At 48.6% G+C, this 17,356-nt stretch overlaps 2 protein-coding genes across 3 annotated transcripts in view; both read left to right on the top strand.

Moving 5' to 3' along the window:
- Positions 1-17,356, top strand: part of MRPS12 (mitochondrial ribosomal protein S12) — a 793,384-nt gene that overhangs the window by 220,785 nt on the left and 555,243 nt on the right. The window lies entirely within an intron of this gene.
- The window catches only part of LOC147692678 (F-box only protein 2-like), a 104,525-nt gene that overhangs the window by 47,036 nt on the left and 40,133 nt on the right, over positions 1-17,356 (top strand). For both annotated transcript variants that reach the window (XM_086936818.1, XM_086936819.1), the window contains exon 4: positions 15,667-15,762. In XM_086936818.1, the coding sequence (XP_086792944.1) occupies positions 15,667-15,762 (96 nt within the window). The remainder of the gene's footprint in view (positions 1-15,666; positions 15,763-17,356) is intronic.

The following is a 17,356-nucleotide window of genomic DNA, read 5'->3' as shown; positions in this document are numbered from 1 at the left end:
TTCCGGGTGGCAGATCCTGAATAACTAGCAGGATTTCCTCTGTTTCTAATGGTAAATTTAATTCTCTCTTTTTGTGTAATTGGGTGTATTAACACAAGTGTCTTGTATATAGTGAGTTATGCATTAATTATCACAAGTCCTAATGTGGCCTCATTCTTCTTCTATGCGTATTGACCATCTGTCCCTCAAGCATACCAGTGCATCTGTTTATGGTCTGCGCCATTATACAGCAGCCATGCCAATGGATGTCCTAGTCAGTCCCCCTTCTTATGCTGCCTTGACACACATTCCCGAAAGTCTATCTCTGTCTACAGCCGGCCAATCTATCATTTACACTTCAGAGCCTTCAATACCAGTGCTGTAAAACAGCAGAAGGATTGTAGGCACAGGTCCCCTGCCTCAAAATAAGTGCTGGGATAGCCTGCTCAAACCAGGTTGGATTCACATACAGGGAGTAAACCACCTTCCTTCCAGTTCTGCTCGTCATTGGCGGGTTGAAGAATATATCAGTGAGTTTTATGGCGCGCTGCACCCCACTGATTTTTAATGTTGCTATTAGCCCCTGGCGCACACCAGCGTTAAATCTGCTGAGTAAACAGTATGATACATTTTGAATACGCCAAACATTCAGCTTGAGAGAACTGTTACAAGGTCATATACAAGTCCAGTCTAAAGTGTCATTTGTGGATATAGCAGTCGTGCAAGTATCTTATGTCCTTTTTATAGAAGGTGGGTCCTATATCAGGCAACCACTAATTCTGCAGCCAATTTGTGAGTGTGGTCGATGCCCCAGCCGTGTGCTTGTTTTGTAATGAAAGCAAGGATCTGTCACCGTTGCTGTCTAGCGCACTATTAAAATCCGCACCCCAAATCATCAGAGTAGTCATTTGTTTCTCTATTTGTGTATGTAGTGAGCCCAGGTACTCAGTTTCCAATGTGCTGGGAATACACTGCCTATTGACAATGGTTTGCAGATGAACTGTCCGACCTCAAAGGCGTATCTACTCCCAATCTATCTTCGCCTCCTTCATCACAAAAGTGAGCCCTGGTCTAGCCTACACCAGCATCCTTCTCCCCCTCTACTGAGTAGATAGAATGATAAAGTCGGTCCCTTGATTTCGTCCGCACTATCATACCTTCAGTTGCTATCAAAAGAGTCTCATGGCAACTGGCTTCATGCCCTTGTGCACAAATATAAATATATTTTATACATTTTGTCTCAGTTGTCATTCCCCTCACATTCTGGGTCACTCACTTGTGTTTATATATTTGTAGTTGATATTGGTCAGTTATGTCTTGTGAGAATTTATTGTTATTTATTTATGTTTTATTAGATTAATAATGCGCAACATCTACCCAAAAAGGGTTTCCAGGAGCAGATCTGAGACAAAGACGAGAAAACAGGCTAGCTTTTTTTTAAAAAGCCGCGTCTTCAAGGATTTGTGAAATTTGACGTAGTCAGTTTCGTTACGAAGAGCTGTAGGCAGAACGTTCCACAGTGAGGGTCCCAGATAAGAAAAGGACCTTCCGCTCATCCGAGATAGTTTGCTTTTGGGAGTTGTGAATTTTCCCTGGGTGGAGGAGCGGAGTTTACGAGATGGGAAGTAAGGAAAGACCAAAGATTGAAGATATTGCGGGCATTTCCTGTTTTGATTTTGTGCATATAGCTCAGGGCTTTGAACTTGACTCTGTTCTCCACCCTGAGCCAGTGCAGATTTCGTAGGTGACTGGAGATGGAGGTTGCTCTCGGGACCCTGTACAGAAGCCTAGCTTCAGAATTTTGCACCATCTGTAGTTTGCGGTTTACCTCTTTGTTTGAGCCTAAATAGAGAACGTTTCCATTGACCAGCCTTGACGTAATCAAGGAATTGACCACGGTTTTCTGGGTGGACTCTGGTAGCATCCAGCAATTTTTTTTAACCACTTTAGTATGGTAAAGGATGTGGCTGCTACTTTGATTGCTTGGGAGTGCATATTGAGCGAGTCATCAATAGTGATGCCCAGATTTCGAGCATGGTGGGAGGTTGTGGGAAGAGTGCCCATTTCGCAAGGCCAATGTTGAGGGCTCCAGAGTTCCTTGTTTTTCCCTAATACAAGGACCTCAGTTTTTTCCCCATTCAGTTTGAGGTAGTTTTGTTGCATCCATGATGCTATTTTGCTCAGACCCAACTGAAGAGGGAAGGACCATCAGTGCTCTTCATGGAGAGAGAAAAAATGATTTGGGAATTATCAGCATAGGAGAATAAGGACAGCCCTGACTCCTCTACCACATCTGCTAAGGGTCATACATATAAATTAAAAAGTAGAGGGCTGAGGATAGATCCTTTTTTTTTTTTGTAAATCTTTTTATTGTTTTCAAACACAAACAGCACCCATGAGAATGACTGAACATGTGCACATTCAATAAATTCCGGATAGATATCAGGATAACCAAGGCATTAATCCCTACTACACGACAGCTCAATGAAGGTACCATCCCAGAAGTCCAGGAGACATCCCCTCGAAAAAGAACCATTACAGTTATATGATATCAAAATAAAGCAATACAATTTTACCATAATGCCCCATGCACCAGATTCATTCTTAATTCGCCCCCCAACTCCCTTGCCCAGCACCCACTCACCCTCCCACCGGCGCGTCAAACCCGAAATTGCGTGCAATAGAGTGTTAAGTTCAATCAACTATGTGGACCTTCCTGGCTTCCCAATCAACAGCTGGAATAGATGTAATGACCATTGTGGAGGTGCAGGGACCCCTCGCTGCACTTGCCATCTCGAAGGTGGGTATTCTTCTCCTAGTCCTCATCCCCAGTCGAGGCCCCCATCTCTGACTCAGATCCTGCATCCGCCCCTTTCAGTTCAACAACAAGGGCCTCCTACGCTCGTGCTCCCTCCAGTGCTTTGTCATTGTGGGACCTATGTGCCTGCTGCAGGCGAACTGTGCCCTCGCTGCTCGCCCATAGGAGCAATGCAGCCTTCCATCTAGGGTAGCTGGGCTCCGCCGCCGCCTTCCAATGGGACGTAATATCTCTCTTGGCAAGCAACAATCCCAAATCTAAAAATGTACTCATCAGTTTCATTTTGCTGGTATGTGGAAACCAATGTAACAAGCAGGCCCCCTTATCCAAGGCAATCTGTCGTCCTGTCACCCTGCAAAGCAGCTCGACCACCTCCTCCCAATACGTGCCCAATTGCGGACAATCCCAAAGCATGTGCATTAGGTCCGCGTCTCGCAGCGTGCATCGGGGACACCGTGCTGTGTCCACCTGGAAATTCTGATTGATTTTCGCCGGTGTAAGGTATGCTCTGTGCAAAATAAAAAAGTGGACCAATTGGAACCTGGTGTTCCTAGTGCCCTTCCATGTCCTCCTAAGAATGTGCGACCAGGCTGTATCAGGTATCTCTTTGTCTACATCCGCCGCCCACTTCTCTCGTACCCTCTGTAGGGGAGGTAGCCCCTCTCCAACCATAGGCCTATACAGACAGGCAACGGCCTTATAAGTGCCCGCTGCCATAACTACATACTGACACGCTTCACTTACTGGTGGTTCCGAAAGGCCCATGCCCCAGAATTTTTGAATGGCTGCAACTAGAGCCGCATGTATTAAAAAATGGCCCTGTGGGAGCCCAACTCTCTCTTGTATCACACTGTAAGGCAATAATACGCCATCCCCAAACAGATCCCACACCACCTGCAGCCCTAAACTCTCCCACTCCGCCAACACAGACAAGTCCCCTCCATGTGGCAGGGCTGTTCACATCCTCAGCGGTATCTCCGGGGCTTAGGGACGCTGCACCCCAATCCTTTTGTGATACTGCTTCCAACAGTATCTTAAAGTGCTTTCCTCAATCGTAAGCTCAGCCACCCGTAGCTGCTGCTGCAGTATCACATACGATAATATGTGCCTCGGCACATCCGGCTTGACTTCCCGCTCTGGTCCACAGAATTCCTGTGCCACTGCCTGAGTAAGGCCCTGGAACTGCGCGGCCAAATAGTACAGCTCAAAGTCAGGAACCGCAAGGCCCCCCTCAGCTCTTGGTCGCATCGGTGTGTCCAGTGCTACTCTGCGCCTTCCCGTTCCCCAGATAAAACCTCCCATCACTGAGCGGAGCTGTCGAAAGAGTGCCACTGGTATTCGTACAGGCAAAGTGCGGAAAAAATAGAGCAGTCGGGGAAGTGCCACCTTTTTCAGCAATGCTACCCGACCCGCCACCGACAGTGGCAAGGTGCCCCAGAACTGCATACTGCTCCTAAGAATTCTCACTGCTCTGCCTATATTTCCCTCAAGTAGATCCTCCTGGGTATGGTATATCTGTGGCCCCAAATAGGGGAGGCACCCGGGCTCCCATGTTACATCCAACAAATGTACAGGTGGGGCACATGCCCTGGTTACAGGGAACACCCATGTCTTTGCCCAGTCGACTCGCAGGCCTGAAATTTCCTCGAATCGGCGGAGCAGGTCGCGAGCCCCTTCGAGCTCCCTTTCCACGTCCTTCAAAAAGAGCAATAGGTCGTCCGCGTACAGCGAAATATAGTGTAGGCATCCACAACTCCTCAGGCCCTGAAACTCCCTCCCTAGTCATGCATGCGCAGCTAAAGGTTCAATGGCAAGGGCAAAGAGCAACGGGGAGAGTGGACAGCCCTGTCTGGTGCCATGCCCAACCGAATACAAGGAGGAGATTACCCCACCCACTCGCACCCTAGTGCTTGCAGAGGCATATAAAATTTCAGTCCACCGGATATAGTCCTCTCCAAGCCCGAAGGCTCTCATGACTGCGAATAAATAAGACCATTCCAAGCCCACTCAGTATGCGTATCAACCTACGTATGCTACCAGCTGTGTTTCGTGTAGGAATAAAGGCGGACTTATCCGGGTGTATCAATTGCGTCATCAGGGGAAGGAGCCTAGTGGCTAGCACCCAACCCAGAATCTTATAGTCAGGAGTGAGCATTGACAGCGGCCGATACGTAGCCGGGTCCGTGGGGTCCTTCCCTGGCTTAAGGAGGGGAATAATAATGGCCTCCCTAGTCAAAGTCAGCAACACTCCCAACCTCTTTGCCTCCCTATACATGGACAGCAGTCTAGGAGCCAACGCATCCACGTAAGCAGAGTAAAACTCAATAGGTAATCCATCGCTACCAGGAGTTTTATTACGCGCCAACTGTTTATTGGCTCAACAAATTGCGGGAATCGAGATATCCTGTCCAAAGGAGTCCTTTTGCTCCACCTCCACCACAGGCAGCTCTAAATCCACCAAGAACGCCTGCACGTCTTCCGCCCCTGTCCGCAAGTGGCTCGTATAGAGGGCAGCATAAAAGGACCGAAACCGATCGTTTATGTGATGTTGCGTGTATTCCAACACCCCGGAGTCAGAGGTCAGCGCTAAGATAGGGATACATCTGGGGAGGGGATTGGCCAGGGGCGTAAATACTACAAAGAGTCACCTCTCGTCCATGCAGTCGCCCCTTCACTGCCACGTACTGGCCCTCTGGGTCTGTCAACTGTTCAGTCATCTGAAAGGGAACTTCGGCTCTAACCCAGATCAACACTACCGGGCAAATGCTGAATAAGCGGTGTAATAAAGCTGTCCTTGCCATCTACGCTGCAGCGCCAACCCCTCCGCCCCAGTTAGATGTGTTTCATGTAAATACGCTATCTGCACGCCCCTACGGACCAAATAAGAATGGACTTTATATCTATGCTGCATGGAGTGCAATCCACGCACATTCCAGGTCACACATTTCACATCAGGTAACGGTCCCATATCGCAAATACAAATGAATACACCAACACTCCTCACTGCTCCTTAGCCGTGCCGGCCGGTACCCCCCCACCTCCCCCTTCCCAGCCCCCAACAGTCCCTCCCCACCCGCATTGTCATCCACCCCCCCAAGAACAGGCACTAACATAGTGAATCCCATCCAAACCAGCCCAACTATCGCACAACGATGCAAGGCTTATCTAACAAGGAACCATCCGGTGGGGGTTGGTTAGAGCCCAGCTAATAACCCACAAACATTCAATACAGCAACCAATTACCACCCCAGAAATCCCCTAAAGCTATAGCCACACCACAACACCCCCCGTAATCACACCTTCTTCACTTACATAGGCAGCACTTTAGTATATACAAACCAGAAACAATCTAGGTTGACATATTGCTAGCCCGCCCCAATAGCCCTTTCGCAACATATATGCACAACAACTCCTCCCCCCCCCGACTGCCCACAATGTTTACTCATCCAGAAGTCCGTCTGCTGTTTCCAGAGTAACCAGCGGCAGACGTGTACTGTCCGACGCTGTAGAATCCGCTTCAGATTGACCCCTGTCAGTGTCCGGGCCCGACCTTCCTGATGAAAGCAGCAGCTGTTCGCCAGAGATCACCGTCACCGCTTTCAGTGCTTCCCTGCGCTCCAGGCCCATTTGGGAGGTAGATGGTTTCCGCATGCCCCTCCGTCTGTGCCTTATACGTTGCGATCTGCGGGGTTGTGAGTCTGCAGCTCTGTCCCGTTCCTCCTGCTCCAGACCATCTTTGCCAGCTCTGTAGGTTTCCAGCCAACCCCACGCATCCTCCGTTGTATCATGAAAGAGGGTTTTCCCATCCAGGAATATACGCAATTTAGACGGGAAGAACAGGGAGTACTGAATCCCCTCTGCTCGGAATTCCTTCTTGACCGCCTGAAGGACGCGCAGCGCCGCTGGGTGTCAAATGAATAGTCCGGGAACAGCGTGACCTTGCAATTATCAACCTGAAAAGGGCCATCTGTTGGCACCTTCTTGAGAAGCAGGTCTCTGTCCCTAAAATGCAACAGACGTGCCACCACCGGCCGGGGTGGTCGACCCTGCTGCGGGGGCCTCGCAGGGACTCGGTGTGCACGTTCCAGGGTATAGTAAGTCGATAAACCCTCGAGGCCACCACCGTTCGCAGCCAGTCTTCCAGATAGCTCACCATATCCGATCCCTCGATTTTTTCCGGCAGGCCCACCACTCGGATGTTGTTCCGCCGGTTCTTTCCTTCTGCATCCTCAGCTCACTGTTCAAGGGCTGCAATCCGGTCCAACGCCCCCTCCATCTTTACGGCCAGCGCGGTTTGCACAGGCGCGACCTCTTGGACAGCGTCCTCCACACTCTTAACCCTGTCGGACAATTTTGAGTGGTCAGCTCGTAGAAGGCCCAGCCCCGTTGCCACCTGCGCAATGTCCTGCTGCAGTGCAGTGCGGGAATCCGCTATAGCTATTAGGATCTTGTCGAGTTGCTGCTGCAGCCCCTGGTCACGAGGTGTGTTATGCAGCCCCTGTTCAGCCTGGGGTGGCGATTCAGCGTCAGAGGGTGGGTGTTCTTCTTCTTTCCTCGCTCTGGGCTTGCCCATGGCGCCGATCGCAGGTAATCACTCACAGGGTTCGTGGTGGTGAAGCACCCGAGGAACAACAGGCAGCAGGCAAGGCCCGTCTCCAGATCCGACTAGGCAACACAGTGACTCACCGCAACACAATCTGCCCACTCGAGTACTATGTCTGTCCAGGCAGTGCAGCAGCAGCAGGCCCCGCTACCCAGTGGACTCCCAAGTCTGGGGGCTGCGGCACCCTCCACAGGTCTCAACTTAGTGTCCCATCATGCCGCAGGATTCTCCCATCGCCGCTGCAGGCCAAATTTCAGCCCCTGGTGGAGCTTCCAGTATTCTCCGGCTCCCCAGGTGCTACAGTTCCCAACGCTGCCGGCGTGCTCCAAGCGTGGGTCCTCCCCCTCGCATCCTCCCGGCCGACTCCGTAACCTCCTGGCGTCCCGCGGCGTCCCTGGACCAGGCTCGCGGCAGGCAACAGGAGGGCCCCCCAGGCCCGGGCCACCACCCCTCGCTACTCAGCGCACCCGGCTCCACGGCCATCCAGCCGCCACCTTCAGCTGCCTTACCAGCAGGGGCTGCCTCTCCCCGGGGCCCAGCCGTCTCCTCGGGCCCCTTCACAATGCCCTGGATGTCTCAGGGAGGGCGGCCCCCCTCCAGAACGTCCCCCGTCGCCACCCGGGCACTGCCAGCACCTCAGCTGCCCTCGCCGGTGCCAGAATTCCCAGCAGCGCAGGTAGCCTCCTGTCGTCCTCCACAGAGCTCGGCTCTCCTCAGTGCTGCCACGTAGTGGAGTCCGCTCCACTCTGCAGCATCAACCAGGTAGCTGCTCCTCTCTCGGCGGCTTCAACGCTCCCTCCAGAATGCCCTGGATGTCTCAGGGAGCCCCCCCCCCCTCCCGAGCCTCTCTTGCCGCCACCCGGGCACTATCAGTAGCACAGCTGCCCTCGCCGGGGCCAGAACCCGCAGCAGCGCAGGCTGCCTCCCTTTTTGCCGCCACAGCGTTCGCCCCCTTCAGTGCAGCCTCGCAGTAGGGTCCGCTCTGCTCCGCCACGTCGACCAGGCATCCGCTCCTCTCGAGGTGGTCCCAGCGCTCCAGCGCCTGTGCGCCGCCTCCGCCCCCGCAGCAGATCCTCGTCGCTCCTCCGCCAGGACCGGACTTGTGGAGCCAATCACTCACAGCGGCGTCTCAGGGTCGATTCAGTCCCTGTCTCCGCCATTTTGAAGCCACCAGCAGTCCTCGAATCAGCCCCAATAACTGCTTTGATTTCTGGCTTTACGATGCTGTGATGGGCGAGAACACTCCGGTGCAGCTCCCTCTCGCTTCGCCCATCCCCGGTTGGCGTGTGGGAGGGTCTGTGCGTCAATTACTCAGGAGAAGTGAGTGTTTCATTAGCGAAGCTCGGCGCTCACGCTTCTCCTCGCCTCGGCATTCAGGCCACGCCCCCCCCGAGGATGGATCCTTGTGGCACTCCATGGGCGAATGGAGTGGATTTCTGAGCTGGCTGTGGGGGAGAAAACTTGGAAGATGCGGTTGATAAGTAATGAAGTGAGACAATTCAGAGCTGAACCGTGAATGCCCAGTGATCTAAGGGATGTATGACGATTCAACACAAACAAACACAACTCACACCATTACATCGCATTCCTCACATCGCACACACCATTAAATCGCACGTATTCACCACGCAAACCATTACATCGGACTCCGCATTCACAGGCATGCAAAAGACGTTTTCATCGCACACTACGACCACGCATTCTATCACACAGAGAAATTCTCCCTAACGCCATCGCTAAACACAGTACAACGCCCTGACACTTCCCTCAACTTATCTGAATACATTGTCGAGTACCTGAAGCCCCAGGGTGGACAGCGGTCACATCTGGAACAAGGGTGGCCACATGAGCAGTATTGTACCCGTGTAGTCTGTAATTTTATGTCATGTCAGCCTAAAACAGTACCACCTCCGACTCCTAACCCTAAGCCCTAACGATAAAGCCTAAACAGTGCCATATCCGACTCCTAACCCTAAGCCCTAGCCCTAAAGCCTAAAACAGTACCACCTCCACCTCCTAACCCTAAGCTCTAGCCCTAAAGCCTAAAACAGTACTACCTCTGACTCCTAACCCTACGCCCTAACCCTAAAGCCTAAACAGTGCCATATCTGACTCCTAACCCTAAGCCCTAGCCCTAAAGCCTAAAACACAACAATATATGCTCCTAATCCTAAACCCTAGCCCTAAAGCCTAAAACACAACCATATATGCTTCTAACCATAAGCCCTAGCCCTAAAGCCTAAAAGACTCCTATATTGTACTCTTAACCATAAGCCCTAACCCTAAAGCCTAAAACCCTCCCCTGCACTAAACTCGACCTTACCTGTTTCTCGCAATGGTTCCAGCGTTGTCTCCCTGCCGTCCGTGTCCCAGCGCCTGCTTTCTAAAAGCGCGTGCGATGTAATGGCGGCCGCGATCTAACGGCGGCATAGTGAACGCATGCATCGTATTGTCGCATGCGTTGTGACAGCACGCGACGTATACGCATGCGATGCGACGCATGCGTTGCGATGGTTGTTTCCCAATCTAAGAGTTTTGATTAACACGGCGTGGGACACCGTGTCAAAAGCAGCGCTCAGATCTAACAAAATGAGCGCCACGTTGTCTCCTGTGTCTAGATGGCGGCATAGTCTCTCTGTTAGCCCTAGAAGGGTGGTTTTGGTGGAGAAACCAGCTCTAAAACCTGACTGGGAGGGGTGGAGAAGACTTTGAGTTTCCACAAACTGAGTTAGCTGTGTATGGACGTGCTTTTCCAAATTTTTTGAAAAGGTGATTGGTCAATAGTTCACGGATAGGTCCGGGTCAGCATTGGCCTTTTTGAGGAGAGGAAGTATCCTGGCATGTTTCCAGTCTGGCGGAATAGTAGCTTCCTGCACGAAGGTATTTAGGAGGTCCATGATAACTCTCAGCAATGGTGGTTCCAGTTGCTAAAGCCCAGAAATCGGAAGAGGATCCTTAGGTGATCCTGATTTGATAATGTTTAAGAGTTTTTTTAGAGTGGTTGTGTTTAACAGGGACCAAGTGTCCAAGTAGTTGTCAGGAATGCTAAGTGACTCAACCTGGTTAGGAAACTTGTCGTCTCCTGGGAAAGATGTGAGTAATGTAGGAGGTGGGGAGAGGTTTACATTTTGAGCAAGCACTATGTCCTGATATATTTTATCCACTTTCTGGACAAAAATGGAGGCCAGAGCCTTGCGTTTTTTTGTTTGTTCATTGCAGGGGGCCTGGATTGGGTTTTGGAGCCAGCAAGCTCCTTGACCATATTAAAGAGTGTTTTGGAGCCGTTGAGTGCGTCGGAGATGGTGGTGGAAACATAGTCTGCTCGGGCGATTCTGCACAGATTGAAATATGTTTTTAAGGTAGTTTTGTATTTGATTTTGGATTCAGGTGTGTAATTCCTTCTCCACTTGCGTTCCATAACTTTGCAGTTGGTTTTCTCTATTTTCAATGCTTCAGTGAACCAAGGTGCTGGGGGCCAGTGATTGTTAGCTTTTTTTTGAGAGAGGTAGACAGATGTCAATGGCGGTAAGGAGCCATTTCTGTACTGAGGATGAGAGTGAATACACCAATTATTTGGGGAAAGGCGTGTGAGAGTTTGGAATAGTGTTTAGGGCAGTGGTATCTAGTTTTTCCAGTTCCTGGTTTGAGATCCTAGGTCAGAGGTAAGTGCATAAAGCGCAGGGAGAGTCAGGTTGAATTTTGTGAGAAAGTGATCAGACCAGCATATCAGAATTGCTGGGGAGCAATGAATCTCAGCGAGGTTAGAAAAGATGGGGCCCAGCAAGTGGCCCGCCTCATGTGTGGGCCTAGAGTTAATTAGATTGACATTAAAGGAGGCCAAGTCAAAAATCAGATTAGTGCTAGTTTTACATGTGGGATTCTCTAGATGAAGGTTTATGTCACCCAGAATTGAAAAATGTAATTGCTGTTTTCATGGCGAGAGGAGTTATTAGTTCAGGGAAGGCAGATGCCCAGGGACCAGACGGTTTGAGAGGTCTATAAACGAGTGTGCCAGTAAAGGTAAACTTAGGGGTAAGGGCCTCGCAGTTAGAGAACAAGAGATGTTCGAATTTACAATGGTAGTCCTTTTTACATATGATGGCTATGCCCCCCCCCCCACCCCCAAGTTTTAGTGGTGCGATCTTTCCTAACTATTGCGTTGTTAGTTGGTAGAGCGGCAGCGACATCCGGACCTGAGGTTGTGTTTATGGCCCAAGATCATTGTTGTGTGTCTAGTTACAGTCTGCCATGGCTTCACACCCAACAAATGTGTATAGTGCATGTGTTTACCCATTGGTAGTAAACCTAGATATAAATAGCAGACTAAGTACATATTTACCAATCATGAAGAAGAGTCAAACTCCCTTTCATAGAAAGGTTCAAAATTACCAATGCGCCACAACCTTTTAACAATTTACTAAAGCCAGACTTGGCCACTCATGCATCTGCAAATGCATAAGGGGGAATTGAAACACTGCTGATCTGCCTTTGCATAATAGTCCACCATCCTTCAAGTCCCTCGTAGCAGCAGACACTCTCCGTGATGAGTCAGCATAAATTAGACAGATGCATAATTCAGCAAGGGGAGGCGAGCGGGAGCCCAAGACACCACACACCCTGCATACTTTCATTTGCTAGGAGCGCCATCTAAGATTATTTCATCTGATGTCATCATTGTGGCCTCTTCAAATTCCTTCAGCTACTGCATCTTCCCCTTCCAGTTCTGAGCCTGTTTATTTTGCTTGGTCAATGACCCAGCCTTCTAATGCGATAGTTCCTCTGACGTCTTGGATTATTCTTCTCTAGGCTGCTTCAAGGATGTGTTGGGACCTGTGAGTGGTTCCTGTCATCTGTGTTGCTTTTACTTGTACAAGGCCTCTACGGTGCAGGTCTTGGTGATACCTTGTGCTCTGCAGCCATGGTCTCTGCCCACGGCCCTGCATCTACTGGATTTATGAGAAACCCTGTCTATCTTTATCAGTGATTTGTAGCTTTGCAGGAAAAAGGAGCATGTATTTCAGGCAAGTAGGGTCCGCTTAACCTTGAGGAATGGATTTTTTAGTTGCTGAACCGATATGTTGTAACCTGAGAAGAACAGCAGTTTAGTGTACTCCACTTCTTACGGACTGTTTCGCTGCATTATGTGCAGTATGTTATCGGCCTTCGTCCATCGGTCACGGTGATGATATGAGTCTTGGGGATCATGTTGGTACCTTTTGAGTTCTTTCTATCATGAAAAATGTAGACAGTTCTTTGGCTGCCAGCTGTTTGACAATCCATTCTTCTAGAAGGAGTTCCATGTTGTGCTCTTCTTATTTTTCCAGGGAGATTCACTATCCTTGCGTTATGGCTTCTTGAATCTCCCATGGAGTAGTCTGCACTGTCCTCTGAGTTTTATTTTGGCCTCTAGTTCAGATTCTTGTTTCTGGAGGTCTAGGATTGTAGGGCATGTGATGGCTATTGTTGACTTCACTATAATAAATCTGTCAGAGATCTCGCGCTTATCCACTCTGAGAAGGTTCAAGTCAATTGCCACTCTATTTATCGTGGCTTCCAAGGCCTCTCTAGACTCCACTATGACTGCCAGTGGCTGGTTCATCCACATTACTTCCTCACTCCATGTTTACTGGGATTATTGGGCCTGCCCTGCTTAGACCACCACTTGGTGTTCTTTGGTTTACACATTTTATTATTGCTTGACCTCTTGTGCAGTGTGATCGACTCAGAGTTGTACGGTTTCCTACTGGCCAGTGTGACATTTAACTAGCCCCAACGCTGTACTCCGCCACTGGCCGCCTCCGAGCCACCTTGAACATGGCCATGAGTTCCTTTAGCTTTATTCAGATGTTATATTGCTGTTTTTAGCAGGTATGCAACTCCACAATACCTGTGTCCATTTTGGAGAGCCTATTCTGGTCCTCTACGGTTTAGGCATGGCTCCATGAACTGTCGTTTTCTAGATCCATTATATTAAGTGGTTGATGCTACCTGCTTTGTTCAGTTTCGGAGATGTGTTGATTCAGTGACCATGTAGCTCTATTTCTCGCTTTATCGCTGACCTGTTGGCTCTAGTTCTTTGCCCTTCTTACTCCCTTGCCTATAAATGACGCCTTTGCACCTACTTCCTTGCATTGCAATCTCTCCACTAGCGCAGCACAAACTACTCCTATTTCAATGGCCACTTGCAGATGGACAGTGTTGCATTGCATTTGTTGTGCAATGCTGCCCATATTTTATCATACATTTCAGTTTGCTGCACTCTGTTTCCCCTTCTGGGGCACAGAGGAGTGCTTTCTTCATCAGCTTCTCTTTACTTGTATTATGTAACCCGCGCTACCGCCTCTGTTGTAGTAATAGCCCTGTCACTGACTCCACTCCAGCGGCGGACATAAGTCAGCTCAGTCTGAATTTCCACATCTTAAATTCCACTCATCCTGGATGCCAGAGAGCTGCCATGGCAGGTCTGCTGCACCAGGCGACTCACCCGATGTGTCCCAGAGTGTTCTTGGATTTCCACATGCTTCTCACGACTGATACAGGATTGTAAACCTGCATTGTCATGGACGAGTGTGTGTTGCTCTTCGTGGGGCAGCCTGTGCTGCCCCTCAGAACCACTCCACTGCCCTGATCTCTCTGCTGTCCAGCAACTCAGGATGTGAACCACTCTATTAATTCAGCTCTGCCAATCTCCTGTGGACCACATTCTCTCGTGGCGTTATCCAAGATGGTGGCTCCACCTGGCCCGCTGACTGCTCTCTCACATCAACTCTGCCATCACCCCATGGACCACACTCTCTTCCAGCACCATCCAAGATGGTGCCTCTGCTCGGTTGCGCTCATGTCTAGAGCATTTTTACCTCAAGCCCCCAATGGGCTAGCTTAATCAAAACAGAGGTGCCTGGGCGTTATCTCGAACGCGTTGCTGCCAAACAATAATTCTAAGAAGCCAGGAGGGATGCAGCTGGATTACTTGATGAATGCTGGAGCCTCAGCGATGCATGTCTAGTCGGCCATGTTGTCTTGGTCACCCCCCCCCCCCCCATGGCAGCTCTACAGATACTACCACTTCCAGTAGAGAGCTTGCTGCTAAAAGTACCTCTACTGTCACTATTTCCCTTATTCTGCTTTCACCATTTCAGCTGATACATTTAAGGTCTTAAAATATCTTCAGTGTTAATGCTGCAACTCAGGAAGTGTTACCAGCAGTGCTGCTGCTGTTACTTTAATGCTGCTGTTACTCCAAGTACTACTACCTGTCCTACTCGTACTGTTATTGTGCTACTGCTACAAATACTGGCGATGACATTGTCACTAATCTTAGTGCTAAAGTCAATTACGTCTCAATAACGCACTTCGGTTAATAATGAGGGTCTTATTTAAAGTCGGGTGTTAATGAGGAAACCTCCAGATTCCAGAGGGAGCTTAATCCTGCAGTGAATCGTGCAGTCGAATTTCCTGCACCATACAGGAATGATATTAGACAAGTGGATCATCCACTGGACTTTGTATTCCCCCACAAATTGTGAAATTTTCCATGACTCTAACTCTAAATCGTGCCCTGGGTTTTCTGCAGTTTTAGTGACTTTTTAAATGTATTCTCTTTACGTTAATCCTGTGTATAATTCTTTGGGTTTAGGTTCGAGTCCTCTGGTAAATGATTTTAACATAGGCAAAAGTGGGCAGGATTACCTCATGTATAACTTTCTGTAACTGCAGGACAGGTAGGTATTTGTGCTTTTTGATGGGAAGAAAAGAGCTGCAAATGTTTATTGTTCACCATTGCTATTATAATAAATCTTTCCGTCCTCGACGAATGCTTCTTTCTGCTTTGGTGGCCAAGGGAGGCTCAAAAAAAGATGGAATACTTAATCAAACCCCAAAACACAGACTGAACACGAGAAAGATGAAAATGTATTTTCGAGGGGTACATCTGACCAAATGTAAAACTATAACAATAAGTAACAATTTGTTTCTACTAAAACAATGAAATGGTACAATAAGAGCCCCACTTTGACTTATCAGCTTAATCATTGTTTAATTATTGTTGGAGTCTAGGATTAGTCAATCAGAATTCACTGTGTGTGTGTTTGTGGCAATTTCATTGATGCAGACTCACAAATGTTGTAGTGCTTAGCTACCATGATGTTTCAAACACCTCCATGTCTGGCTGAAGTCCTATAAACACATACCTCGTGTCTACTAGAAATTAGAATGGTAAAAATGTAACAACAGATTACATATTTCAATATGTACTTCTTATCCACAGGTGGTGCATGAAGTGGCAAACTATTGACCTCTATAATGAAGGGTTTTCAAAGAATTATCTGGATACAAAGCAACCTCAAATCCTCATCTCTGATTGGTAAGGCATAATGCGCACACCACACTTCCTCACAATGCATCAGACAATTATGTTGTTATGGCTACGATAAGTCTCATATAATCCAGTGACAATGTGTCCTAGAGATCTCCTATCTCTGCTCACAGTATATTTTTTGTTTTTGGTCCACTCTCAGTTCAGGATAAGGCCAGGAACACTGTTAGGGGTGAGGCCTGTCCTTGATTTTAATTTAAATCTTTAAAAAGATCTCTGTGGAGAGTGTAACCAATCAGTATTTTGCTCATTGGTCTGCTATCGCTTTCCTCCAAAACATTGCATCGTAACAGATGTAGGGGCTTATTCAAAGGTAGCCGACTAGCCCCAACATGGTCAGCAGAAATCTTGGCCTCCTGCCCTGGCAAAGAACTGCACGCCTTATCTAGAGAGACCTGTTTGGCAATGATTTCTGTAATGGCAGCTCATCTGGCAATGCAGGGAATGTATTTTCTTCGCTGAAGAATGCTGAGTGGTCCACTATGTTTTTTCGGCTAGCTCGACATTCTTTTTTGATTTTCAGCCACATTCCCCCAAAGCGGGGTTGTTGCCTGTAAAACAAATGAAAAATGTCACTGACGTGCACAGGTTTTCAACTTGCTTGTCAGGGACATTTTCACATTGTCCTTCATAGGTCTGTCATACCCTGCATGGTGGTCCTGCAAAACAAAAATCGATTATGCTAGTCCCACCCTAATCAGGATGACGCTATTGTCACTGTGACCTACTGGCTTGGCATTGGATGGGCCGCCTAGTCAAGAGTTTCCGCTGCCAATCCAATTGAGGCTGTGTCACATGGGGACCTGTGGTTCAACCATCATAAAATGAGGCAGGGGAGCCATCACTTTAGAGGGTAGTAGTACCATAAATTAATGGCTGTGCTCCCATCCAATTAAACCCAAAATGGGCCTCACAGTCTTGAGATGGTCTTTGGATCCAGGCCACACCTAATCACAGTGCCCTGCAAACTACAGACTGTCACATCATGCTCTGCAAATCACTGGGCCCTACACTCTAGGTATAGCTCTTACCTTTATGTAGAGTGGCAGACGATAACTCGTAGATACTGTCAAGACCACTGGGATGTGTAAACCAGTGTATTTTTTGCATGCAGCTTCTCAAGAGGTGTAGGAAGTTTGTTATTTTGCCATCTATTGTGCTTTAACCAGAAATGAGTGGTATATGATATTTAGGGCAGTGTGATGCATTTTGATCTGCTCCAGTACAAATTGAATAATGTCTTTACATCCCACTTGGCCTTGAGACACTGTCATTAATGCTATTGGTTTTATTTACCCCTGCTGTAGTAAAGAGATTGCATATCAACTAACCATTTGACTCTTATTTACTTTCAATTCCAAGTTCAACAGTGCTATGACCCTGAAAAGTGTTTTTCAACATTGCTAGATTTGCAATTACTAGGCCTAGGTGGTGAACTCTTCTCCCCTTATGGAGTTTTCCACACTCCACTGAGAACGCAGAGTTCTGAAAAACTCCACTCCGCAGAGTTTTATCCCCGTTCTCGCTTGCCAACTTTAAGTTGGCGAGCGCAAACAAGGAAATTCCAACACTAGATCACCTC

This window comes from Lissotriton vulgaris, chromosome 9, assembly GCF_964263255.1.
Source record: "Lissotriton vulgaris chromosome 9, aLisVul1.2, whole genome shotgun sequence".
In the NCBI taxonomy this organism is placed as follows: domain Eukaryota; kingdom Metazoa; phylum Chordata; class Amphibia; order Caudata; family Salamandridae; genus Lissotriton; species Lissotriton vulgaris.
Note: the sequence above shows the minus strand (reverse complement) of the source record. Positions and strands in the feature narration are given on the sequence as shown.